This window comes from Hakea prostrata, chromosome 5 (genome assembly GCF_041222555.1).
Source record: "Hakea prostrata isolate BN-2017 chromosome 5, UWA_Hpros_2, whole genome shotgun sequence".
Lineage (NCBI taxonomy): Eukaryota > Viridiplantae > Streptophyta > Magnoliopsida > Proteales > Proteaceae > Hakea > Hakea prostrata.
Genome location: NC_142604.1, coordinates 8,848,393 through 8,876,308, shown reverse-complemented (window position 1 = coordinate 8,876,308; position 27,916 = coordinate 8,848,393). Strand labels below are relative to the sequence as shown.

The 27,916-nt window shown below is 39.0% G+C and overlaps 1 protein-coding gene across 1 annotated transcript; it reads left to right on the top strand.

The window, feature by feature from the left end:
• Nucleotides 1-712: 712 nt before the first annotated feature.
• On the top strand, nucleotides 713-24,006 carry SNRK2.3 (sucrose nonfermenting 1(SNF1)-related protein kinase 2.3). The gene is made up of 9 exons (XM_089156883.1): nucleotides 713-1,330; nucleotides 6,639-6,713; nucleotides 6,796-6,897; nucleotides 6,985-7,038; nucleotides 7,134-7,226; nucleotides 7,415-7,507; nucleotides 22,581-22,685; nucleotides 22,780-22,878; nucleotides 23,624-24,006. Exons 1-9 carry the CDS (start codon nucleotides 1,154-1,156, stop codon nucleotides 23,915-23,917), a joined length of 1,092 nt encoding a protein of 363 aa, XP_089013009.1. The 5' UTR covers nucleotides 713-1,153; the 3' UTR covers nucleotides 23,918-24,006.
• Nucleotides 24,007-27,916: the final 3,910 nt, after the last annotated feature.

Sequence of the window (27,916 nt, the reverse complement as noted above, 5' to 3'; positions counted from 1 at the left end):
TCAGTGAAGATCCGGTAACAAGTTCATGTAAGCTCTCAAAGAAAGGAAACTGTCAACGTCTAGTACCGGTATGCCGGTCTAATGCGTCTCCGATATTTCCTTGTCAACGGCAGGCCTGTAGCGTACAACTAATGCAAGCATTGTCACTTTCTGTCTCTTCAAATTACGCATCTACCCTTCCGAATTGGGGAAACATCGATGCGGTTACCTACCTAAGTAAGGACTTGAACGTCATATCGCAAATTAATGTGGGACCCATTTAAGAAAAATCCAGACGCTTCGGCGAGCAAATTGCTGAAACTAGAGTTAAAAAGATAATTCCACCGCTAGCTAAGGAGAATAAACCATTATTAGGCATTAACCTCACTATGTCCCCACAGGTAAATTTACCATCTTGCCCATTCGTTGTCATTTTATGTTTTGTTTACTACTGCAGAAGTTGCAGAGAGAGGCGAGAATCTGACCGTCCATTTTTGGCGGCATGGATCGATTGGTCGAAAAGGTTCTTACATTAAATTCCGATCCTTTACACGACGACCAAAAAAAGGGCCATCCCTCGTGAGTTGTGAGTCTTGTGACCCTTATCCGAAGTAAGGGGCACGAGGGAAGTGTCATTAATAATAGAGTCAAGGGAGTGAATGGTCAATTAGTGAAAAAATGAGGGAGCTTTTGGTCGTACGAAGAAGAAACTGGAGACATTTTTGTAATTTAATGCCCTTTTTGGTTCATTTATTAATGTTTTACCTTAAATGTATTGCCTAATCCATCGTCGATCTGATCAGAAATATCTACTACTGCGTGTTGAAGGTTTTCCCATAGAAGAAGAAGCAGAAGTAAAGCAGTTCACGAGCTCTCACCGGTTCTGCAACTTATCTTTGTTCTTCTAGTTAGATTAGACTGGAAAGAAAGTAAAGAAAGGAAGAAGAAAAGAATTTGTAGGAGGTAAGCAAGCTTCACGGATTCAGCTCTTCATCTGTCTCTTTCTTCAACCAACTGATTTTTGAATCTTGATCGCTCGATTTGCAACGGATGATCGATCCCGCGCCACGTTTTGTTGCGCTGGCTCGATCGTGATTAGGGTTTGTTTACCGGTGTCTTTAGTCTGATAATGTGAGCTAAGCTTGGTGGGAGAATAAGGTAACATATTGTGTCGATGGATCGATCTCAAGTCACTGTTGGTCCTGGGATGGATTTGCCGATAATGCACGACAGCGATCGGTACGAGCTTGTAAAAGATATCGGTTCGGGGAATTTTGGCGTTGCAAGATTGATGAGGGATAAGCAGACTAAGGAGCTTGTGGCTGTTAAGTACATCGAACGGGGCGAGAAGGTTAGTGCGGCTAAATTATTTTGTGTTTTCTGTTGAGTTCTTGATTTTTGTGTTATGTTAGTGTCGTGGTTATTGGTTGATTACCATTTCTATTATTGGTGGAGAAAGCGAAGCAGCAAAGTGAATTTTAGATGGCTGTGACCTCTGTCTAGAAATGGATGAGAAAAGGGTGACCTTTAGTTCTATCGAGTGGCTTTTTGGTTTATCTTTACTGAGATTAGTGTTTTCCCTCCCCGGAGTTTGGGAGCGCCGGTGTTATTGAGGAGTTCATTAATGGGAGTGAAAATGAAGGAGTAAGTTGAGATTTTGATTGTTCTCTCCCAGTCTTCTACTACTTCTCCTAATTTTAAAATCCTCATTAATGGAAACCGCTGCTTCTGTTTGTTCTGAATTTTTTAAGAGTTTGTTAGTTTGGTTCATTTATTTCCATTTTGTTGAATTTCTATGGTTTGCTTTTGGCGGGAATAATTTCCTTTAGTGCCCTGGGTTCTTGGGGATATTGATTCCTGAAGTTGTTTGGTTTTATTTTATAAAATTCCTTGCCTTGCCTTTATGGTCGAGTACAGAAGTGTCTAATTTGGTATTGTTGTCATCGTGGTTTTATGTGTTTTGATCAACTCATCAAGCGGGCTTTCCTTTAATTGCAAGGATCTGAGATGCTGAAAAGTCTGGTAACATGGTACCTTATCAGATGGAAACTTCTGTGCCTGTAGATGGATTTTAGTGGCTGTTCCTGACTTATGGTGAATAAGTACTAAGGTTGGGAAGAACTTAAAAAAGTTTTCTGCGCTACCTTTAATATTGAGTGGAGTGGATGGTTGGCAATCCAAGGGTGCGAAGTGGAAAATGTAAAACTCTTAAGTTGAGTGACAATCTTTTTATAGAGGATTTGCAAATGCAGAAGCCAACTCTATAGGTGGGGTGACTAAACTGAAGCATAATTAAAGGAGGGAGAAAATAGGTAATGAGCTACAAGGATTTATGGTGGTTTGGCAACTTGGCCTGCATCCATAATCCATTCACAATGAGATACATTCTACTGCCGCAATTGTTCTATGCAGTGGCAATCAAAACAGAAGTAGTTATCCAAATGGATTGATTAGTGGCATTCAGACTTTACAAGTAGCTTTCCAAATGGCTTACTATTAAGCTTCTCCAATCACCTTAGTGATTCTACCTATGTAGGGCATACCTTACACACAGGGACCAAAGTAAGAACATATCTCTAGTTAAATCTTAGCAATAAAGATATTGGATTTTTGTATCACTTGGATTCTTGGTTTCGGTTGAGGCTTAGGTAACTTTAAAGTAAGTTTTTTAGACGTGGAGAAAGAGATACGCAGGATTAAAGAGAAGATCCAGAGTCTGATGGAGTTTGACTTCTTCATGATGCTTCCAAGTCTTAAAGTCTTCAACCATTGATGGATTTGGGATGATGACCTTTCCTAATTTTGTTCATCAAGCATGAATATCACTGTGCTCATTGCTCATGAAATGGCTTGCATTTGATCGACTAGTTCTTTTTTGATGCATGGTAGTTCACTTGTGCCTTGGGGTTTGTAATGGTCTTCTACATTGCTCACATGTTGGTAATCCTATGGACCTTCATCTTCTTGTATGTTTTTTATCATCAAAAAACAAGGGCTTCGATTTGGGCATCCTTATAATTATGTGATTGTTCGGAGGGTATCTTTATATTTGCTCCTTTTATTATTAGTTGAACATTACTGTGCTTTTGTGGGACACAAGTCATTACTCCCAAAGTCATTTCTATCGCAGTGTCTGAGTGGGAAATCAATCTTGGGATCACTGCTCTAGTACCTAGGGGTCATTGCGAAGCAAAACAGTAGTGTGGCATGCTTCAACACCAACACCACCATCCTTTCTTCTTTTCTGTCCACAGCACATAACATCTCTTCTTCTCGCATTTCTCCTACCTACGACACCAGCGGATCCTAAGACTTCTGTTTCCTCTTTCTTCTGCGACTTCTCTTCTGTAACACCACCATAAACGCTATATTATCCAAGCATCACCATAGTCCCCTTTCCTTTCCCAGTTTTATACTTTTCCCTTTTGAGTGTTTTCGACATGAGCAACTCTTTGTGGTTTTTGTTTTCCCATTGATGGTCTCCCTTTTCCATATCTTATCTGTTGCAGATGACTTAAAGCAGCATTCTTTTTCAGCAGTGTTGTTTTTGCTGATGCTCCTTTGAGTCTGGTGATGCTTTTTTGCTTTTGCCAGATTTTCACCCTTGCTATGTTTTAATGAGCAATTGGGTTTTCTTTTGAGTAGTAATTATGTCCGACTGAAGTAGCATTGTGTCTATACCTAATGAAGGAATGAGTTACAGCCCTCATAGTAGTGATCCTGATGACTTCCTTGCGATGGTTGTGTCTTTGCCGGACAAACTTGTGTTGCTTCTCTCTTTTAAAGAATATGAGTACTGAACCTTTTGCTTTAATCTATTTAAATATTTGGGGTCTTTGTCATGTGCCTTTATTTTTGGTTATCATTGGTTTGTGATGTTGATTGTCATTCTTGCACTACTTGAGTTTAAAGAATGCATCACAAATTTGACTAGTTCAGTTGTTTTAAACTTCTCTATAGCATGATTGGAACTCAATTTGGTGCTACTTTGTGAGGTTCTTCAAAGTGATAATGGTTGGAAATATTTTGAGATATTTTTTCCCCAGCCCTTTCTTGCTATTGCAGGTGTTATTCATCAAATGAATTGTGTGGATCCTCTAGCACGAAATGCTGTCATAGACCAGAAAAAGGGCAACCTTTTAGGGTTCCATGTGCTCTCATGTTTGAAATGCATTTCCAAAATACGATTAAAGTGAAGCTAGTTTTACTTCCACTTGCCTCATCAATCACATGCCTTCTTGCATGTTGGGTTCTCGATCTCCTTTTGATATTCTTCTACTTCAGTCCTCATTTACTGTTTCCCTTAATGATTTTGACTGGCTATTCTGTTATATAGAAGGCTATAAGTGCTACCATCCACCTTCTTGTCTTATGTTCTTCGCTATGGATGTCGTGTTTCATGAGTCTACTACATTATTCACCCTCAACATATCTTTAGGGAATTCTTTAGTGACAATGTATCATTAGTTGTCCCTCTTGGCAGCCCATATTGCCTTTTCCTGAGCTCTATGTACATTCTTCTGTGCAGGGGGACCAACTGAATATTGATAAACCAGTGTAGGTGTACACTCATATTCAGCCTTGCAAAAATCCTGCAGATATTATCACAGCTCAACCCAACTAATTGCTTCCCTTAGTTGAAGGTTTCCTATTGCCTGATCCAACTCTGGTAACATTGATCCTTTGAATTTAGCTATTACTGCTTGTAAAGGGAAGCAGAGTTGTACTCACCATCCAATCTCTCATGTTGTATGTTCCTTGTCTTCTATTTCTCTTCCCTAGACTTGGTTGGATAAAATGGTAGATTCAAGATGGAAGGAGCCTATGATAGAGGAGGTTAGAGCTCTAGAAAGAATGATACTTGGGGTCTTTTTCTTCCCCTTCTAGGAAAAGGCATGTAGACTGCGAATGGTTGTATACAGTAAACAAAGAATAAATGGCAATGAATAGGTATAAACCAACTGGCTGCAAAGTGGCTGACTGGAAAAGATCGAATTAACTTCCAAGATACCTTTGTGCTTGATCCAAAACTGACTACTGTTTGTGTTATCCTATTGTGGTGTTGTTAACTTGGGTTGGGTACTGCTACAACTTGATGTAAGAAATACTGTCGTCTTGTACCTTCTGTTGGCGATGTGCTTCTGGCCTTAATTGGCTGGGTCTTGCCTTTGGCACTGTTACTTTCCCTCTATGGTGGACTTGAAACAAGGAGGTACATATGGATGTTCCCTAAGGATTCACAAGCAGGGAAACTCATGCGGATGTATGTGAACTCATATCTGCCTTTCTGAATCAATCCCAGAGAGCCAATCCCAGAGAGCTTAGTTTGGGTGTTTTCATAAGGCTTTTGTCAAGGCTTTATATACTCAAAGTAATGCTGATCACACCCTGTTTATCGAGCAAATATAGCGATCACAGTATCATTCTTATAGTCGAAAATAGCATAGTTGTATCCTTTTTGGGACAAAACTTTGAGATCAAAGACTTATTTCAGTTGTGACACTGAATTGGGATTGAAGATGTTCATTCTTCTAAGGGACTCTTCCTTTCTAAAAGGAAGTATAGCTTAGGCTTTCCATAGACATGGATGATGGATGCTTGGCTGTTGTTCTATTGACACTCCTCTTGAAGCTAATGCTGTTTGAAGGGCAAAGATGAGGAGCCACTGGGGAAAGGGGGTAATTAGCGTCCACTTGAAGATTGATATATCTTTCTCATATTTAACCAGAGATCGCTTGTGCTTTAAGTTTGGTCTGCTTGACCTGTGCCACACTCACCTCGATTTTGTGCATCATATTCTAAGGTATCTGAAGTTGGTGCCAAGGAAGGGATACTTCTTTCTCCCCATGCTCATGTGTGTAGGTCCACATCTGCCTATTGTTCATTTTTTTTTGGACAAAATCTTGGTACCTGATGTAGTAAGAAACAAGATGTGGTTGCCACTTGCCCATTCAAGTGGCCAAAGCGTAGTTTTGTGGTATGGTGTATGGCATTTGTGACTTGTTGTGGCTAAAGGCCTTCTGCAGGACCATGCTATTACCTCAATTCCGACATGATGTTGTACTATGATGGCAACCCTGCCATTAGCATTGCCCCTAATCTAGTTTAAAATGACTGGACAAAGCATGTGGAGCTACTGTCGTTTTATCAAATAGAAAATTGACCAATGAGTTTCTCATATTCTGTTTGTCCAGTCTGGTGAACAGTTAGCTGATGTTTTCACTAAAGGTCTTAGTAGTAAGGTTTTGCATTACATTTTTAGCAAGTTGGGCATGTCTGACATCTTGGCACTAACTTGAGGGGGAGTGTTGTAATGTGTGGTTGACGGGATATTTTGGATATCCTTCTAATTTTTTTCCTTCTCTCTTCTTATTATAAGTAGAACATGGGTATGCTCTCTTGGGACAAAAGTCATTGTCTCCCAAATCATTTCCACCAGAACTTGTCTTGATAAAGCAGTACTACATTACTTAAGGCAACAAGATGAAATATCTGGAAAATTAAAGACTGTGTGCATAGGAAACTAGTGATTCTATTGAAGTATCTTGGTGGCATATTTCAGACTTATCTTATGTTAGCACTCAAAAAGGATTGGAATAACAGACAGTTATAGTCTATGAAATATGGAGTTCATTCTGATTCTGCTATTATTTGTGCAGATTGATGAAAATGTGCAAAGGGAAATAATTAATCACAGATCACTGAGGCACCCCAATATTGTTAGGTTCAGAGAGGTCAGTACTGTTTCAATCTCTTCATTGCTGTTTGTTCAGAAAAGATTGATGTCTTAAAGTTTCTCTTACCATCCTACTCTAGGTCATATTAACGCCCACACATCTGGCTATTGTGATGGAATATGCATCTGGTGGTGAGCTATTTGAGCGCATATGCTATGCAGGCCGGTTCAAGGAGGATGAGGTTCTTAAATTCAATCCTTCTTGTTTGCTTCTGTAGTCTGGTTCCTTCTGAGTACTTAACGTTGGTCCATTCCATTTTTGGCTGCAGGCTCGCTTCTTCTTTCAGCAACTTATATCAGGAGTCAGCTATTGCCATTCAATGGTAGTTCAACAAGGCTCTCTGTTTGGGTTTTATTTCTTGTTTATTATTAGGATGTGAATGAGGGATTTGTCTGACTCCTTGTTGTCTTCATGAAGCAAGTATGCCATCGAGACTTGAAGCTAGAAAACACACTGCTGGATGGAAGTCCTGCCCCTCGTTTAAAGATATGTGATTTTGGGTATTCTAAGGTACTTCCTTCTTAACTTATTCTTGCAATGCCAGATCATATTGAATATTGGAGTTTAAGACTGAGATTTCAAACTGTTAAAGTGTCTCTATTCTTGTTATGACCAATTTCTTTTTCATCATAATTTGGGTTGCTCTGGTCATGGAGTATCTGATTTCTGTACTTTTCTATCTGTGGCTTCTTTCTCAGTCATCAGTACTTCATTCACAACCAAAGTCAACTGTTGGAACCCCTGCATACATTGCTCCAGAAGTTTTACTGAAGAAAGAGTACGATGGCAAGGTAAAAATCATTTACGCATGTCACATGAAATATTTGAAATTTTCTAACATAGCATATCTTTTTCCGCATGCAAAGGATATAGTTTTTTATATGCTGCTATATTCTTTTTAATTGTTTCACCAATGATTTATTACACTGGGTTGAGCTGAAGTTTAGAAATTAGCCTTGTATTAGTTTTCCTGTGGGTATTGCCATTTCTTGTTGCATTTTCCTAGAGGAATTAGAAAACTAATAGTTGGGACTATAAAATGATTGCCGTTCAGTAGTGTGTCAGCAAGTTCTTTAATTCACTTTTTGTAAGTGGCCCCCCTCTTTTCTTTTCCCACTTAGTAGGACACTACATTGAGATTATGCATGTATATTAAGTAATGGGGGAAAAAGTACTGTTGCCTCCTGGACTATAGCGAAATTATTGGTTGAACCTTGCATTTACCAAGATTACTATTTGCTCCCCCTCACTTCAAATGGTGTTAAATGGCTGTTAGGTGTTAGTGCACAAAGTCCATTTTATCCTTCATTAAAATCAAGTATTAATGCAGAGAGTCTATCATAAGCTAACAAAAATTAGAAAGATATTTTACCCTGGACCTGAACTCTTTCATTTTCATTTAAAATGACAAATTTACCCCCCCCCCTTTTTTTTCCTTTCCTTCTTTCTGTTATTCTTCCTCTGGTATGAGTTTCAACTTTCAAGTAGTGGGTGAAGACATACCTTAAAGAAGTGGTTGAAGACATACCCTCCTCACTCATCATCTTCATATGCCCTCAGATCAGACCTTGACATTGTTGTTATCAGATGGGAAGACAAATATAATAGGGAAATGGAGTTTCTGTATTTGGAAAGTAGATTTCAATTGAACTGAACTTGGGTAAAGTAGGCTTTATTGAAGATAAACTGATGGGGATGACAGGACTAGTTTGGTTCTGAACTGGTGATAGAGGAATGGGGTTTATATGATCGGAAATATCAAGGAATGGATATCAGAAGGATCTTCTTAATCTCATCCTTATGATCACAGCCGTGATTGAACAAGCTCTGAAAGGATTCTTCTTTTCAAGATGCAGAAGAGATTGAGAAGTAATGGGTTTTGGAACACCACAGAATTTTTTCTCTTCTATTCCTCGATTGCAGGAAGCATGCAGTGTCAAATGTTTTGGCGTAAGATGCGACAGCATTGAAAACACTAATCTCTTAGATGTAGAGGATACATGGAAAAATGGCTATGTGAGTGTTTTGTAGCCTTGCAAAGTCACAACCAAAGAAAAAAAGAAAATTAGTTTGCAGTCTATTGACTGAACTGGGTTATGAAGGGCATGAGGTTTTATGCTTAGCTATGTGAAACTATTAAAGAAATGGAATTGATGTAGTGGATTTTGCTTCAAAAATTCAAACCTTCATGCTGCTGGACTAGTGCCTCTACCCTGTAATATATGAGTCCCTTCTTTTTTTTAAATAAATTTCTGTGGGCAATTCATTGATGTAGTCTTTTCCTGTCAGCTTGTTAGATGATACCTGTCTCCATAATGCTATAAGATCTAAGGCCAGTCAAACATACACAAAGCAGACAAAGAAAAGGTGAACGTTGGGAGTTGACGTTTTCATCATCCTCTTTATCCTTTGTTCTATCATCACTCCTGTCTCCATTGTCTTAATCTCCTGTTCTGTCCTCCCCTGGTTTCTTTGATCTCTTCCTCTGAAAGTGATTTATTTGAGCTCGGATTCCTTCCCTATTTTGATCAATACCACCTTCTTTCTGGCTCTTATCTCAACTTGTCCTTCATGTGATTCGAGTGTTGGCTTCTAAGAAATGCACCAAACCTTTTTGCCTCCCAAGGAGGAAGAAGGCGTAAATCAGCTTCGGACCTCAGATAAAATTGTAATGTGAGAGACTCTAGGTTTCGGATTAACAATTCTTGAGTGAGAAGTATTTGTATTTTGTTGTGAAAAATAACAACGCAAGTGTACGCTACTGTAACAAGTAATATAATGATGAAAGAATGATTGTTCCCTCGAGGACTATGGAGTAAGTACCAAACTAATTATATAAATTTGATTCAAACAAATAATAAAGAGAGTTATCCTAAACCAAATTGCAAATTAAAACTTTAGTTGAGATTTGTTAATAGCTAAAAGCTTAGGGGTCAGATTTCACCATAACTAATCCTTCCCACCCTTTGATCCATCTTTATAATCTGAAATATTTTTTTTCCTGATTGATAGTCCAGATTCCCTTCCCTATTTACTACGCTCTCTCGAGTACTAATAGAAATTCTCTCAATTGCTAATCCACTATATCTCTATGTGAATTAAAACAACTAAGAGATCATTAAAGCTCTATGGATTCCCATGTAGCAACTACACAAATCATATAAGTATATTTCTACCCTACATGTAATTCATGGCATTTACTCCACGAACTAAACACATAAATCCCCTATCAGTTTATTATGATTAACGAATCAGTTGATTAGTGGCCAATTAATCAAAAGCATTAAAAACATAAGTAAATACTCAATCAATGGAAACGATATTCAGTATTATATTGATGAATTAAAGAGCATAAATTCAAACTTAGGCTACATCTGATCCCTAGAGAAATAAAATTAGTTCATTCTAAAAATTAAAGATATCACAAGAAGTATAAAACATTGAGAGAAAAGAAAGAGGAAAAAAACTTATTCCAAAAGCTCCAAAGTCTTCTTTTCTTCTCCTTTCTGTCTTCCGAAACTAGTTCTCCAAAAAAAACTGACGACACCTTTCCCAAAGGCCAACGATTTTTTTTCTTTCTTTCTCTTGACTTCCTTCTCTCTCTCATCACCACCTTTATTTCCTATTTAGTCCTCATTTAGATCCTCCAAATCACTTAACTTTCCTAGAAGCAAAATAATCTCCTCAATCCACTTTCCTTGTAGGATATTAATCCATCCACATGGAGAATTTCTATAAGATTTGGTGCTTTGACTCGTGCTTTCCTTCTTTTGCTCAAAAAGTTAATTCTGAAAAAAACACAAATAAAAAAAAAAAAACTAAAAAATCTAACAAAATGTAAACCAAAAACCAATTCATTAGTCGATTGAAAATCTACTTATATTTACAGAGTCCTGCTTGAGCTAGGATTCTTGTTAAAGATCTCTATCATGATTGGGATACCTTATCCTCGTAGAATTGGGATTCTATCCACCACATTTCCCTATCATCAAATTTATCATGTTTCACTCTTACCTATATCTCCGATGCTGTATGCATGCAAATCCAATGTAGAAAGGATGTCTTTTTTGCCATTGAGTCCCATACTTCTGTGACATGTAACTAATCAGATAAAAAGGCTTTGGGTTGGAAAATTGCTGACACGCAAGGTTAGGATTTTGTTCAGCTGTACTTTTTCCTAGGTCTAAAGAATATGTTGGAATTTATTAATATAATTAATAAATTAAATGCCCAAGGGCAAATTTGGAAACTCACTATTAGGGTGGTTACAAAATAGGGTTATATATTTTGGTAACCATTGCATAAGTGAGTGTGTTAACATTACGTAAGTTTTCAAAGAAAATGAGGTGGCTCCCATCTCTCTCCCTCTCTCCAAGAAACGTAGGAAGGGAAACCTAGTGGAGGTTTCTTTCCTTTGCCTTAGATCATTCTTCCATCTTCTTTCCACACGGCATTTGGGTTGTGGAAATACTTCCATTTCCTTGTGATTGTGGAATCATCCCGGTAGAGATTTGGTGGTGGAACGAGAACGTGGATCCAGATTTACTTCCGCTGCGAATACTTCATAAAAGGGAAAGTGAATCCAGGTAAGGAATCTTTCCCTTTCAATTAATTGAATTGAACTAATTGGAGTATTACCAACATTGGCATCAGAGCCATTGGTTCCCACGGTTCTTTGTTCCTCCCCATTGTTTAATTTCATTGTATGGATCCAATGGGAGGATCAAGGGTTTTTGGAAACCCTTATGTTTTGGAGAATCCAGGGTTTAATACGAAACCCATGGGAGAATTGATAGGGTTTTTGGAAACCCTTATGTTTTGGGTTTGGATCCGAATGGGAGGATCCTTGTAAATTTCCCTTAGGATTTTTTGCATGAATTGATAATCCATGATAAAAATATATATATATATATATATATATATATATTTTAATATTTATTGCTGAATTTTTTTCATGTGTTTTTGGATGATTTTTTGGGTGAAAAAATGTGTTTTACCGTTTTTTGAAAAAAATTTTTATTTCATGAAAAAATCCGAAAAACGCTGTTTTTTGGTCACTGTGGACCAGATGGTTGTCCGTCTATTCGTCTGACATAACACATTGACCCAGATGGATTTTCCGTCTAGGAGACGGTCATCCGTCTGGTTGTAGAAAGCCAGACGGATTCCCAGACGGAGAGCTGTCTCAGAATCCGTCTGAGAATTTGTCCAGTTTTGAATGTGTTTCTATTTACTGGACATCAATGGCTCACAATCTATGTGATGTTTGAGCATTGAGGGCCTAATGGGGCCTAGTGGGAGCTAATGAGGTAGAAGTGTTCTGTGTGAACCACCTCATAGCATTAACATGATTGCATGTTTTATTTTAATAAAACTGTTTTTTATTTATGGGTTTATCAATCATGTTTCTTGCACATAATGAAACTAGTGTATAAGTCTATGTGGGTTTGCATGAGAATTTGATCGAATGTTTGTTAGCATCCCTTTTGGTTTAAATGCTTATCCCATAGGTTGACTATGCTAGTATGATTTGTTGTTGCATGAGTTGTGTTTTATGCTAGATTAATTGAACTCATTCATGTATGTAATATCTCTATAATAAATGGCTGCTACCAAGAGCATTGTTGCTAACTTCACAAAAGGAGATAAACTGAATGAGAGGTATTATGACCTTTGGCACCAAAAGGTGCAGTATCTCCAGAAGAATAGAACATGCTGGAAACCGTAAACTAGATCATGTCCCCACCTGAGGAAGGTACCACTGCACAGTATAGTTGGAACCTTGAGTTTTACAATGCCTGGAAGAGGAAAGACTGGGTAGCTAGGATTAGTATCCTAAGCTCCATGAGGGATGACCTGATGCTTCGGTTAAAGAAGCATAGGACTGCAAAGTCTTTGTGGGAGGCTGTGAAGTTCCAGTATGGAGGGACTTCCACCACAAGAGGCCGCCAGCTCAGACTCACATTTGATGGTTATAAGATGCGCCAGGGTCACACCATGAGGCAGCATATAACCATCATGTCCAACATGATTAGTGAGTTGAGCGCATGTGGGCGCCAAAAGACTGATGAGGAGCAAGTCTCTGCAGTCATCAGGTCATTGCCTAAGTTTTGGGAGCATATGAAGATCTTCTTGACTCATGTTGATGAGGTCAAGACATTTGATCAAGCTGCCAAGAACCTTGAGCTAGAGGAGGATTGGATGTTGGCCGATGTCCCTCACACTGAAGTAGTTCCTGCTGAAGCAAGCACTAGTAAGGGTGCAGGCTTCAAGCACAAGAAGGAGAGAGCTCAACCTCAGTGGTCTAGGCAAAGTAACAAAGGTGGGAACAGAAACAAGAGTGGTTTATGAGACATGGTTTTAGAGTTGTATTTGAAAACAATTCTTTGGTTTTGTATCTAGGTGATACAGTTTATGGTTATGGTTTTCTTAATAATGGTTTTATTGTATTGGATACAATTGATAATTTATCTAATCCTAGTAATGCTTTTGTTTGCCAAAATATTGTGTGTATTGATTCTAATTTGTGGCATGCTAGACTAGGACATATTGGCTTAGATAGGATGGACAGGTTGGCAAGAGAAGGTCTCTTAGGCCAAAGTTCACTATCTGATTTGCCAACTTTCTGAGTCATGTCTAGCAGGAAAAGCAACTAGAAAACCATTTAAAAAGGCTTTAAGAGCCTCTCTTCCTTTAGAACTTATACATTCAGATGTATATGGACCCATGAATGTGCATACTAGAAAAGAACAGGCTTATTTCATCACATTCATAGATGACTATGCACGGTATGGTCACATTTATCTAATTTCTTATAAGTCAGAAGCTTTAGAATGTTTTAAGAAATTCATGAGCTTAGTTGAGAATCAGTTAGATAAAAGGATTAAAACTCTTAGAACGGATAGAGGTAGGGAGTATCTCTCCGATATGTTCAAAGGGTTGTATGATGAAAAGAGGATATCTAGACAACTTATTATTCCAGGGACTCCATAGTAAAATGGGGTTGCTGAGAGGAGGAATAGAACCTTGTTAGACATGGTGAGATCCATGATGGCACATGCAAATCTACCCATCTCTTATTGGGGAGATGCTTTGCTGACTGTGGCCTATATCCTTAATAGAGTTCCAACCAAATCGGTTCCTTCCACACCATATGAGTTGTGGACCAGAAGGAAGCCATATTTGAGTTACTTGTGCGCATGGGGATGTGCAGCATATGTTCACTCTACTTCTCACCAATATGGAGAGCTTGGACCCAGAGGAAGAAAGTGTATCTTTGTGAGATACTCTAAACCCTCAAAGGGCCATGTCTTCATTGGACTAGATGAGAGTGAGAGGAGAACGGAACTTGAGTCTAGGGATGCAACATTCTTGGAGAACGATTTTCCATCTCTTTCAGGAGTTAACAAAGAATCATCGGAATTCTTTGAAATACAAGATAGTGGTCTTGTCACTCCAGGGATTCAGATTCTGGATAATGAACCTGGGGTTCATCCAGAAGATCTTAGTGGGAGTGGGAGTACAGATGTGATAGCTACCTCAGAGGGTGAGCAATCTGACATGCACTTGCACCGTAGTGGGCGCGGGCAAATTCCTCGTCGACGTTTCGACATAGAGGATGAAGCCTACATGGTAACTCCTAAAGAGATCGACTGTGAGATGACTTAAGTCGATGAGCATGAACCGAAGAGCGTGTAGGAAGCTCTTGCGGGGTCAAGCTCAAAGGAATGGTTGAAAGGAATAGAGGAAGAGTTGGAGTCAATGAAAGTTAATCATGTCTGGGACTTGGTTGACTTGCCGTCGGGCCGAAAGGCAATTGGGAACAAGTGGGTTCTCAAAATCAAGAGAAAGGCGGATGGATCTATTGAGAGATTCAAGGCTCGTTTAGTGGCTAAGGGCTACACCCAACGAGAGGGCGTTGATTATGAGGAAAGTTTTTTGCCTGTGGTTAGGTTTGCCTCAATCCGCCTCATATTAGCCATTGTTGCTCAGTTGGACTTGGAGCTTTATCAGATGGATGTAAAAACTACTTTTCTCAATGGAGAACTTGAGGAAGAGATCTATATGGATCAACCTCAAGGCTTTGAAGCTAATGGACTTGAGCACAAATTGTGCAAGCTTAAGAAGTCCATATATGGCTTAAAGCAAGCATCTAGACAATGGAATGTGCGCTTCCACCAAGCTATGATGGAAAATGGGTTTTCCATGCTTGAGGAAGACCACTGTGTTTACACTAAGAGATCTGATGGTAATTATGTCATTCTGACACTGTACGTAGATGACATACTTATGGCTAGCAATAGCAAGGAGCTATTGGAAACTGTTAAGAAATGGTTGTCCTCCGTATTTGATATGAAGGACATGGATGAAGCAAGCTATGTGCTTGGTGTCAAGATTGTCAGAAATAGGCAAAAGAGATTACTGGGTTTATCTCGGAGACCTATATTGACAATGTCTTGACGAGATACGGATATGCACAACCGCAAACCAATTGATACTCCAGTGGAGAAGGGTTTGCATTTAAGCCTTGATATGGGTCCTAAGACTCCAGAGGAGAAAACCAAGATCGAAAGAGTTCCATATTCCAGTGCAGTAGGTAGCCTTATGTACGCTATGATGTGTACTAGGCCGGATATTTGTTATGCAGTGGGTTTGGTTAGTCGATACCAATCAAAACCAAGCATATAGCATTGAAAAGCAGTCAAGAGGATATTGAGATATCTCAGAGGAATGAGTAACTACATGCTGTGTTACCAAGGATCGGATTTGCGGTTAGTTGGCTATAGTGATGCCGACTGGGCTGGAGACATCGATGAGCGCAAATCAACCTCTGCATATGCTTTCTTGCTGAATGGCGGGGCCATTTCGTGGTGTAGCAAGAAGTAGGCTTGTATATCCTTCTCGACCATGGAAGCAGAGTATGCGGCATGCTCATGTGGTTCAAGAGGCTGTTTGGTTGAGGAGATTCATTCGACATACTGGGATTGTGATGACATCCAAAGAGGCTGCCCTTGTCTACTGTGATAGTACGACAACTCTTAGCTATGTCAAGGACCCCAAGTATCATGGGAAGACCAAATATATACAGTTGAGATATCACTTTGATAGAGACATTATATCAAGGAAGAAAGTTGTACTTAAGCACATATCTACTAGTCAGATGGTAGCTGACCCTCTAACCAAACCTATAGCCAATGATGTTTTTATTTCTCATGAAAAATCCTTGGGCTTGTGTAGATTGTGACTTACTTTTGTACTGAGACTTTCTTATTAATGAGTAATATGAGTTCATTCCAGCATTTCATTTATTCACTTTCTATGTGATTGTGTTTTTCTAGCATAAAACAAGATATGTCAATAGGTAGGAATGGCTCACTCACACGAGCATTCGCCTCTGGCGCCTTGGAGGTGAGCAGAGATGAGATGGATTGTAAATGACTTTGTGTAGGTCAGTTCATAATCATGATGTCGCCTTGATTTGGAATCAAGATGGATTTCTTTATTGTGAAGAGAATCGACATGAATGTTCCCACTATTCATGTTGCCTATAGGAGCCAAGTGCGAGTATTTTATGTGGCGCTAGGGTGGCGACAATAAAGAAACTCGGGTTAGGTGCAAGAGGTTACGACTAGACTAAGACCTGTATGGTGTTAAGATGGACATACGTTCTATTGTATATAGAATGCTCCACCATAGCACGTATATCATACTATGTGTGCTTAGCAATCTTTGGAAATGAGAGGATGGATCCCTGCTCCTTTCATTGTGCGAGTCCTGGACCTTATGGTCCATTAGTGTTCTTAGTGACTTTCGACGACATCATGAAACGAAGGATTGATGTGGCTACTTTGGGGTGTTACCTATGGTCATGATAGATTCGACCTAAAGGGGCACTACCGGGAAAGGAGTCAATCCTAAGTGTAGTGATGGTCTGGGGCGAAAGGAAATGTTTAATTCAACTGCACCCTAAAAGTGTTTGCTGGCGCCAACTGTATATGTTACAGTAGTGAACATTTTAAGGAAAGGTGATCTCTCAAAGGGATCGAGATACTTTCAGTCTAGTGAGTTTGAATAAACCTAGGACACTGTGTTATACTAATGCTTATTTGATATGTTTCTTTGAGTGATGTGCCATTTTGGCCTTTTGGGAAGGTTTATAGTTTGGGGCTCACATTTTCAGGTATATCACCGGTCGCACAACCCATTTTGCCAGTATGACTTGTGGATATTAGTGTCTGGGACACAGGTGGTCTATGTATCTGGGATACATAGTGAAGAGATCAATATATATATGTATATCTGGGATATACACGTGTGTATGGGACACAAGAGGTCTATGTATCTGAGATGCATAATAGAGAGATTGAATATGTATATCTGGGATATACATGTGTGTCTGGGACACATAGCAGAGAGATTGAATGTGTATATCTGGGATATACATGTGTGTCTGGGACACATAGCAGAGAGATTGAATGTGTATATCTGGGATATACATGTGTGTCTGGGACACATTGAAAGATTAACACTTGCCCTTGTGCAAGTGGGAGCTATTGGAATTTATTAATATAATTAATAAATTAAATGTCCAAGGGCATTGGAAACTCACTATTAGGGTGGTTACAAAATAGGGTTATATATTTTGGTAACCACCGCATAAGTGAGTGTGTTAACATTACGTAAGTTTTCAAAGAAAATGAGGCGGCTCCCATCTCTCTCCCTCTCGCAGTGAGAGAGAAGAAAGTCTTAGAGAGATGGAACAGATGCAAAGTATGAGTCTCTTCCAACTTGGGATGACCATGTGCTAGATGATTTTCATCCCATTGACACTCAAGGTTTCTATCTCTTCTCTTTCTCTCTCTCTCTTCTCTCAAATCAAGTTAGAGTTTGCTTATGCATTTTACCTTTCTGTGTTATCCATGAAATATGAGGTTTTGTTAGGATTTTTCCCTATAATTTCCTCTTTTCTCAGATGAATTTTTAAATCTGATTTCCTCTTTACCTTCACATTTTGTTGTCATTTTTCTAAGGTTATTGACAAAATTCCCCAATTGACTGAGTTATACTTTTTAATGTTTCAAAGTATTCATTCCCCCCCCCCGATCCATAGAACAAAACGAATTAGTGAGGTCCTTCGAAAGGAGTAATGCTCATCAAAGTGTTTTTTGGAAGGTAAGTAATATGTCAAACTAGAAATGAATTCCTGGTTTGTTCCATTTAACTGACGATAGGCATCGTAGGGTTCCTTTCGATTAGGGTAATTAGAGAGAGAGAAATGAGAAATGCCATGAAATAGAGGGTGGAAACCATTCAAATTGGGATCAAGTTCTTCATCACTTAAAACTCTATTCCAAAGATCCTTTACTTACCCTAATCTCTGGCTTCTTTCAATATTGGCTTTGATTGCACGGAACCAAGTTGATACTGAGTTTCCCAAATTTGGGAATGCTTAAGGTGGTGGTCGGAGAAGAAGGGTTGCAGTGGGAGAAGTAGCGGTTGGGGGGGGGGGAGAGAGAGAGAGAGAGAGAGAGAGAGAGAGAGAGAGAGAGGAAAATGAGTTAAATGGGTAAGGGCATTTAGGTCATTTAGTGAGTTAAATTGGGAGCAATAATGTAATTTCAATGCCTAGAGGGCATTTGGGTCATTTGCATTTCAAATTTTAAATGAGTTAAAGGTTGTAAGGGCATGTTGGTCATTTTACCCATCACTTAATAGAAAATCTTAACTGTGGGTAACTTGTAATTTTGATAGTGGGTGCCATGTAATTTATAGCATAATAGTGGGTGGTCACTAGTTTCTCGGTTTCATCCCAATAATAGTGGTGCCATGTAAAAATCTCTTAAAAAAATACATCTATTTTGGCACTTGTACAGGCGGTTATTCTTTTTGAGCTAATAAAAAGGTTGATGGGCTGAAAGTGGACTGGATGCAAGTTTGGACTAGATTAAATTTTTCCTAGTGTATAGTTTCTAAGAAATCAAATATGGTCAAGGGCGGAGAAGTAATTTGCAGTTGAATTTGGATGCAAGAAAAGAACCGACCACGAATATTGTGCAATATAGAGTGGAGACGAAAATAGGAAATAGAAGGGGGAAAAAAAGAAAGAAAGAGAAGAGAAATAATTTAGAGATTTATTCCACCCTAAATCTCTTTCGTCCTCCAATGTTTCTAATGTTGATTTTTTATTATCTTTTCCCCTTTCTGTTCCTTCCATTTCTTGTCTCCCCTTCTATTATTTCTCCACAACTTACTCTCTCACAAAGTACCACATTATCTAATTTTACTTTGATTTTATCTCTCCTTTCCATCTCCTACTCTTTTTCCACTTCTTCTATCTCCTCTCTTTCCTTTTCATGCATTCTTAAGTCTTATTGCTTCTTTTCTTTTTTTTTTTTTTTTTTTTTTTGTGTGTCTTTCCTTTGTTTTTTATTTCGTTGTTCCAATATTTCCTGTATTCTCTTCCCAAATTTAAGTTTCCTACCATCCGTCTATGAATACCCCTCCTCGCGTCCTCTTAACTCGGTCACATTTCTCTTAGCAATAAAGTTTTTCTCACTTTTTCTATTTATCTTTGGCTTAGTTTATTTAGTATACCTGATGTTTAGAGTTGCATTTATATGAATATAATTAATGCATTTCAGAGTTTTGCCGGTTAAGTGAGCAAACTAAAGTGGTATATTTCCCTGAGAAACGACCAATTGGCCACACAATGCTGTACCTTTGCCGTTACTATTATTTTTCTGAATAGTTAACAAGCAATGGTGTAGTAAGGCATACAATAACTTTTTGGGGGATAGTTCTCTATCTTTTTTTGGATGAACAAAGATTTCATTACCAAAGGAAAGAGAGGGAAGGGAGCAAGCAAACACAAGCGCAAAGCCCGTAGAAAGCCAACATAGCAACAAGCTAAACAAAAATAATAATTAGCAACAACCAGTAAAACCAAAAGAAGGTCGAGGGACTAATTTTTGCCCCTATTCTTTTTATTTTATTTTTATTTTAAAATTTCGTATGGGATGTTAAATCAATTATGAAATATCCATCCAGATTGTGGTGCCCCTTAGTGAAGCGTTTGCTTCTTCGAAAATTGACACGATTGGGATTGTCGTCGTTAGAAATTAGGGCTGAATCTTCTAAGAATGTGAGGAGAGTCCATCCCATCGAGGATGTCAAAATTAGCGGGCCCGTTAGAAACATATTGTGAAGGGATCGACATTTGGTCCTCAACAACAGACGGGAGGGAGGAGTAGTGAGTGACAACAAGGCTGACCAAGTTTTTAAGAAAGCGAGAGATCCTCAATTCAGGGAGGAAGGAATAGGCGGGTTCACTAGAGGGGTGACCGTTAGAAAAAGAAAGGTAGATGGACCGGTTTAGGAAGCACGGGAGGGGAGGCCCACAGTCATGGAACAGCCCACAGCAAGGGGGAGGGAAGAATAAGAGGGAGTTTGGGGGAGGTTGGTTGATGGGCCCCACAATGGAGGGCCTAGCATGGGGCAGGTTCCTCGATTGTGGTGGAGAAGTCAAGCGAAGGAGGGAAAGAGGTGGAGAGGTTTAGCGAAAAGGCCAGGGATGAGGAAGAGAGCAGTGGTGCAGGTGAGGCACAAGCCCAAGAATGGAAAAGTTCACAGGCTGGGGATCGTAGATTGCTGGCGACCGGAAGAGGACAAGCACAGTTGGCAGCGTTGCTGGGCTGAGGGTTGTTGAGGGGATCTGAGACAGGGACTGAGTGAGACAAGTCTTGGTCAGGGAGCTCGGAGAGGTCACCATAAGCGGTTGTCTTAGGGAAGTGGTTGTCTGGGTGGCAGAAGGGGCATTCGAGGTGTCACCAGAATTTGGGCAATCAGAATGGCTGAATGCCTTGCACTGATGGTAGAGAGGAGGGAGGTTCTCAAATGGAGAACTTGACAAAGGTTGACCACGTCTCTAACCAGGACTGGTGTGGGCAGTGGGGAGCAAGTGTAGACCCCGACACATATTCTGGCAAATGATGGTCGTCCTTGCTTGAAAGTGGTAGCATCCATGCGAAGGGATTTGCAGATGAGAGAAGCAATATGAGATAGGCTATCTGAGTCCAAAATTGCAGAGGAAGGCCTGGGAGGGATACCTAGAGGGGAATGGCATTCAAGTCCATTTTTTTAAGCTTCAGTGGCTCCACTGCGTGAGGTAAATGCTTTTGTTCCCAACCATCCAAGGGGAACCTTCAATTGCCCGGAGCATTTGACTTCTTCATGAAGAACCGGAAAATAAAGACACCATTATAGAGCAAATATCAGTGGAGAGAATATTCTGCTTTCCACTTCTTAGAGAGGAAAGCATGAGTAATCTTGAAGGGATGATGGGGGCTGATGAATTTCCCAACAAGGCTAGCCTTCCATTTTGTAATACCAAGGGCTAGGGAGGAGTTGGGACAAAGAGCAAACCTGGAGGAACCATCGGCAAGGAGTTGGATGAAATGAAGGGAGAGGTCAGCATTTGCATGGGAGGCCGTTGGGGGGAACAGGGAGGACCAAGAGGGAGGGGCAGCTGGAGGGGAGGGGTTGTCGAGGTAGGGAAGGAGGGGAAGGGGGTGGTTCACTCATGGCTTCCCCAGCGGTTCTCTATCTTATCCTTCAATATACATTTTTCTCCTTTTGGTACTTTGCCTTTGGGCTTTTTTTATGTTAATTATGCTTTCCTTTTGTAGAATTGTTATCCATTGGATTTTTTATTTTTTCTGGTGGAGGTTGTGGGGTGAAGAGAGTGGGAAGCTCTTTGCTTTCCTTTTCTGGTTGACCAAATCATGTAAACAAGCTTTTGATTTTAGCTTGTCCACTGCTGATCGAGCATCTATTGTTCTACAAACTGGCATCCATTCGCCCTGCCCCTTCTAATGGAGGAGTTCAACGGTTGGGGATGGGGTAAGGGAATGAGATTGGTCTTCATGAGAAGAAGAAGAGAGAAGAAGACAGGTTTAGGATAACAATCTATTATGCATTGCTCAGCAGCACCAAAACTCTTTAAAAGTATTCATATTAATCAAATCATCTCTAATTGACTATCCTTTTTCTAGGTACTATCTATCTATTTCTAGTTCAAACACTTAACTAGTCATCCTGTGTGGTGCGCTTCTAGCGCATTGGGAGGCAGCCTTTTGTTAGAGGCCTAAAGTCCTAGGAGGTCTGTGATTCGATCCTCGGTCCCCTCCACATCTCCCCCCCCAATCCCATCCCCGAAGGGCCTATGGGCTCCAGTCATGATGACTGGCATCAACTTGGTCAAAAAAAAACTAGTCATCCCGAATAATAACATTATTCATACTTTATGGCCTTGTGAAATAGGGTCATTACATTAATCAGCCCAAAATTAGAAGCCTAACACCTATAGAACCCGACCATCAAATATAAGTCTTTTGAGGCAACATGAACCAAATTGGACAATCTTAACTGCCTCACCACCTCCTCCACATACACACATACAGCCACCAGTGAAAATGATGGTGATTTGCTCTGCCAATGCAAATGTGATGGAACCTTCTAACAAAAATTTTATTTATTCATGGCTAAACATCCATGATCCAGATGATGATCAAGTGTGCAATAGCATCTCTTCCATGCCAAGCAGGTAAGGGTACAGGGTACTATAGGCTTAATACCTCTTTCATGCACGCGTGTAGGTGAGTTCTTTCTCTAATACACTTATCAGTGATGGGATTATTAGAACTGGTATTACAATATATAACCTTGCATTTGTTAAAATTTTCCTCACTCAATGAAATTGGGTGGTGTATTTTCTTCGTTTGCAAAGAGATCCTTTTGGAATACATACAAAAGTTCATATCTTAAAATCATACCTTCTGCCACTAACCCACTTTTCTGACATGCCAGATTGCGGATGTGTGGTCATGTGGTGTAACCCTTTATGTGATGCTTGTGGGTGCATACCCTTTTGAGGATCCCGAGGACCCAAAGAACTTCCGGAAGACAATACAGGTACTTGGTCAGGCATTGTTGCCAGCTTGTTCTTTTGGTTATTGTCTTGTGCTGTGAATATTGACTCCTTGGTGGTTGGCTTCGTCTTACACAGCGAATATTGAGTGTTCAGTATTCAATCCCCGATTCTGTTCAGATATCTCCTGAGTGCTGCCACCTGATCTCAAGGATTTTTGTTGGCAATCCAGGAATGGTTAGTAAAATATGTTTCATATGAACCTTACGTTCTTCAAGTTTCTATGTTATAGTCTTATAGAGTGTTTTAGAGAGGTTATTGACTAATATTGCCTGGTAAACATCAGTATTCTTCTTGCACTAGCCCAATTTATCTTAGGCTAAGGAGTTCTTTTCATTATCTCTTGGTGATTTTAATTGTATTTGTTGGTTAGTATGGTTGTTGAATTACAATGCACTCCTGTAATAGCCTTTAAAAAAAAATTGCTCTTGATCTTTGTAACCTCGTTAAATAGAAACTCCTCTGGGTGTCCCTCTGATTCTTCCTTCTTATTTGAAGCGACTAAATATATATAGTTGGACACCTACCTCAAGGAAAGGTACCTTTTTGCTTACATAGATCCTAACTTCTTCACCAACATGGTGAAGAAACAGAAATAGGGAGTTGAGGTGGTTGGTATCATTCTAAATTTCGTGTTGATTTTGCAAAATTGCTGCTAGTGATGTTGCTGTATCCGCATGTATTGCTTTAGTGATGAATTTGTCTGTCTTTATTGTCTTCTCCATGCAAACTATAATAAATTTTCGGCTTTCTTACATCACTTCTCATGATGAAATAGTTGCTGTCTTGAGATATTTCCTTTTGGAATTGGAGGTTTATGATAATCTGAAGTGCCACTGGAAAAGAGAGCTACAATGATAATTTACTTTCTTCTTTTCTGGGCTATTATGAAATCTCACTTACTGAATATTGCATGCAACAGAGGATAACCATGTCTGAGATAAGAAATCATGAATGGTTTTTAAAGAATCTTCCAGCTGACCTCATGGATGATGAGAAAATGAGCAACCAATTTGAAGAACCCGATCAACCAATGCAGAGTGTGGACGATATCATGCAGATCATAGCTGAGGCTACAATACCTGCTGCAGGAACTCATGGCCTCAATCAGTATTTAATTGACGGCCTGGACATGGATGATGATGATGACATGGACCTGGAAACTGATCCTGATCTTGATGTAGACAGCAGTGGGGAGATAATCTATGCAATGTGAGCAGCAAAGCTATGATGCATCTATGGTTTGCATGCTAACTTCTGTGCGAAGCTTGCTCGCGACATCATTCTTCAGCAGCAACATGTGGGGGGGGGGGGGGTTGGATTGAGGAAGCTGGGGGCGGCCTGTGAGGCAGGCTGATCAATGTGTATATCTGCTAAATTGGTAAGATGGAAAGAGGGTCCCAGTTGCTTGACTACTATCAGTCATCCTATGGCTGTCGAGGAGTTTGGAAATGTTTATAGTACACAGCTCTAACAAGTCTGTATGTTTGCAAGGAATGAATTAAAGGTGGTGGGAATTGGGATTGTAGGATATGGAAATTTGATGGGTTTGGTGAGGACGAACGTCTCCGCTGTTGTTGTGCTTTTGCTTTTGCTTTTACTTTTTATTCTCGATCTGTTCTTTGTTCTGTTGTAGTGTTTTCGCCATCACCTAACGGCATATATGTACTGCGTCGTAATTAATTGAACGGTACGGTTGTTTGAACTTTGAAGCAAAACGGGTTTTCTTTCTTGTTGTCGTGTTTGACGTATCTTTGAAATGGAACGTTCAGCTGTTGGATGTTCTTCCATCAAACCCGATTCGCTTAATACAAGGTTTATTAATTTTTTTAATTATATATGTATTGCATGGTATAATTGCACTTTGGTTCTTTGGGTTCTCATCCCAAGTAATCCTCGAGCAGAGATGGGATGGGAGATCCTATTCATTCGGTCTTTCGGTTGTATATAATCAAAAATGAGTTTTTGTTATACATATTGTGTGCGTGTGTATAGAATAGAATTCGGACATTCGGTATGAATTCGTGTCTCATTTACAGTTGTAAGGGTACGAGATTGAGATATTTTTGTTTGACTTTTGCCTTAGAGAGGTCTTATTTGTTAGGCATATTATTTTAATTTGTCATTGAAAATTGTTAAATTGTAACATGAAGGTGTGAGGGGTGACACTGCACCAATTTGGGAATACATCATCCACCTCTGTATAGTACGTACAAGTTGAATGGAGGCCGAAGGACAGGTTTAAAAGGGTAATCATGTTCGACAAGTTGCTTTTGGAAGCGGGTTCAAGTGTAACAGTACGATATTGGAAGCCCTTAAGCAAGAGGCGGGTTTAGAAGTTCTCTATTTATCTTGTACATGCGACACCGCCCCACTTACCGGCTTTCTCCTTGCCAGAATTCACCCACCAGAAATCACTTGACGTTTCAAGTGATTTTTCAGTTACACAAAGATTAACCGATAATTGATGGAGATGGGGAAACCGAGTAGAATGTTCAAACTGAAAAGGATCGATTGATTGGTCGATATGGTTTGTAATTAAATCACAAGATCTTGTTTATTTGCTAATTCCCATCCATATCCATAGGAAGCTTTCCTTCAATTTTCCACTTGACTTGGGTGCTCCTCTCCTCATATGGTCTTGCGGAAGAGGACGAAAGATAATGACTAAGTCACACCAATTCCCATCCATATCCATAGGAAGCAATTTTCCACACCACTGGGGTGGTGGTCCTCATATAGTCTTGGGGAAGAGGACGAAACAGATGACTAAAAATATGAGAAAGTTGGAAGGCCATATTAGGGGAATTGCAGGAAAGGGAATTACAGAGGATGTGAATCCTTTTACCTTTCAATTAAAGCGTGTCGATCAAAAACCTTATATTGATTTGTGAATTCTTGGTGATCTAATTGTCTATATACATTCATAAAGAGAATTCTTAGGACTACGGTGGGACGAATTCTGGCAGGGGGAAAGCTGGCATGCAGTCTTTGATAAAGATAATAAGAAGATGAGAACCCTTTCACCTACCTAAGGACATTTGGATAATTTTACTGTTGAATAGATATTTGTGTGATTTAAATTTCAAATTTGAATGAGTTAAATAGGGGTAAGGGTATTTAGGTCATTTCACTCATCGGTTAATAAAAAATTCCTAACTTGAATAACTTGTAATTTTGAAAGTGGGTCCATATAATTTATGCCATAACAGTAGATGATTTCTAGTTTCACCCTAATAATAATTAGTGGAGTGTAAAAGACTCTTCTGAAAAATAATAAAATCCTGGAGAATATTGATCACGGTTGGAATTTATTGTATTTATAAACCCACAATTAAGGAGAGGATTTTTTTTTTTTTGGGGAAAAAGGGTATTATTTGACTTCAACAATGGCAAAACAAATATTAAACTTAGTTAAAGGCGGAAGGGTATTCTTGTCTTTTTGACATTTAAACATAACTTTCTTTTTTGAATGCCTGAATGACCAATTTTTTTTTTGAACACCCTAAAAACTCAAAGCCTCTTCTCTTTTTTTTTATTTTATTTTTTTTTTTTTAATATATTAGAGATGTGTATTACATAATTTACCATTAGACAAAATCGAACCCACTACTTCTTTACTAAGAGGTATTGGTCTTATTAACCGACAACCAATGATATTTGTTCTCTATTTTATTGGACAAAGTTCGTGCTTCCCAATCAGTATAAGTATATATATGGAATCTTGTAGAGTATTTAAAAAAAGAGAAATATATGTGCAGGTCCTCTTAGTGAAGCCTAAAATTTGGAAAAGAAAAATCAAGCCTAAAACATTGTTGTGTTTGCCTTTATACTAATGAAAGGAAAAAAAAAAAAAAAAAACAACACCACTACCCATAAGAAAAACGATCCATGAGCATTGAAGTCAAGCAGTAAACTAAATTCATAAGAAAAACGTTTCCAAATTCAAATTTCAAAAGCTTATCCTTTAGAGTGTGAATTGTTTGAAATTTCTTCTTCCCCCTGTTGAAAACTTGGAATCCTTTAACTTTCCGTCTAGCTTCTTACTCTTAATTTTCAGATTTTTCTTCCTTTTAGTTCTGGTTCTTGGTTTTCTAATTTTTCAAAAAGTATGTATTTATTTCAGTTGTATTTTTTTGACCAAATTTATTTTTTACCAGACACAGAATAATCTTTTGACAAGAATTGAAGGGACGGTGAAAAAGTTGCTTATTGTGGCTGGTCTCTCTTTGTCTTTCCCTTTTTGTGTCGGTAGTGTAGCTATCCTTGTTTGAAGAACAATTTAGTTTTCTTGATCACTCGTTTTTGCTTCGTTTAGGGTAAACAAATATCTTTTCGGTAAGGTTAGAATGCGTAGGTTGCACGGTACTGCGCATTCATTACGTGATACCCAATTCAATTTGAAACCATTTTCCCAAGTTGAATTGAAATTTATTATTTATAGTAAATTTATTGAATAGTGTATGATGCATGTTTTATTCTTTTATTTGGGGTAGCATTGGCACATGAGGATTCACATACTTCAAATTACGAATCTGTGATCATATCCTTCGAAATTGCTTCATTCATGTGTATTAACGCTCAAGTGAAATTTCGGATCGTCAGATCCAAAATTTCAACCGTCTGAAAATTGATTTCGATCTTCATTCATGATGGTACTAACTAAGGGCCTGTTTGGTTACATGAGTCTGGAGATTTCAAATATCTAGAGATTTCAAATCTATAGATTTCAAATTTATGGAGTTATAATTTATAAAATTAGATGTTTGGTTGTGGAATGAAATCTGTGGATTCATCCTAAAAAACTATTTGATCGACGTGATTTTTTTGAATTTGCAAATGTATAGCTTTTTTGAAATCTCTGGATTTCACCCCTTACCCATAAATCTACAGATTCACGTTTTTAGTGTAAAAAGGTGAATCTCTAGATTTCATGAATCTAGAAATTTTTACAACCAAACGGGTATAATTCTTAGATTCATGAATCTGAACTCATGTAACCAAACAGGCCCTAAAGCAATGTCACATATCCAAAATCTGACTGTGGGCCAACCGGTTTGTCATCGGACCAAGGCTGGTTCCTGAGATTCAAAGAAAGTGAGTGTGAACTACCTCAGAGGACGGAAATTAAGTTACCTTCAATGATTAAGTTAGAATCTGACAAACATAAATCCTTGTAAAGGGAGAAATAAATGTTCCAAGAAGACAAAGAAAA

Bases quoted from the DNA above. Each gene is read 5' to 3' on its own strand.
- SNRK2.3 (XM_089156883.1), top strand. From the start codon at position 1,154: ATGGATCGATCTCAAGTCACTGTTGGTCCTGGGATGGATTTGCCGATA. The intron at 6,898-6,984 runs GTTCTTAAATTC...TTTTGGCTGCAG, and splicing joins GCCGGTTCAAGGAGGATGAG to GCTCGCTTCTTCTTTCAGCA. The intron at 7,227-7,414 runs GTACTTCCTTCT...CTTCTTTCTCAG, and splicing joins GTGATTTTGGGTATTCTAAG to TCATCAGTACTTCATTCACA.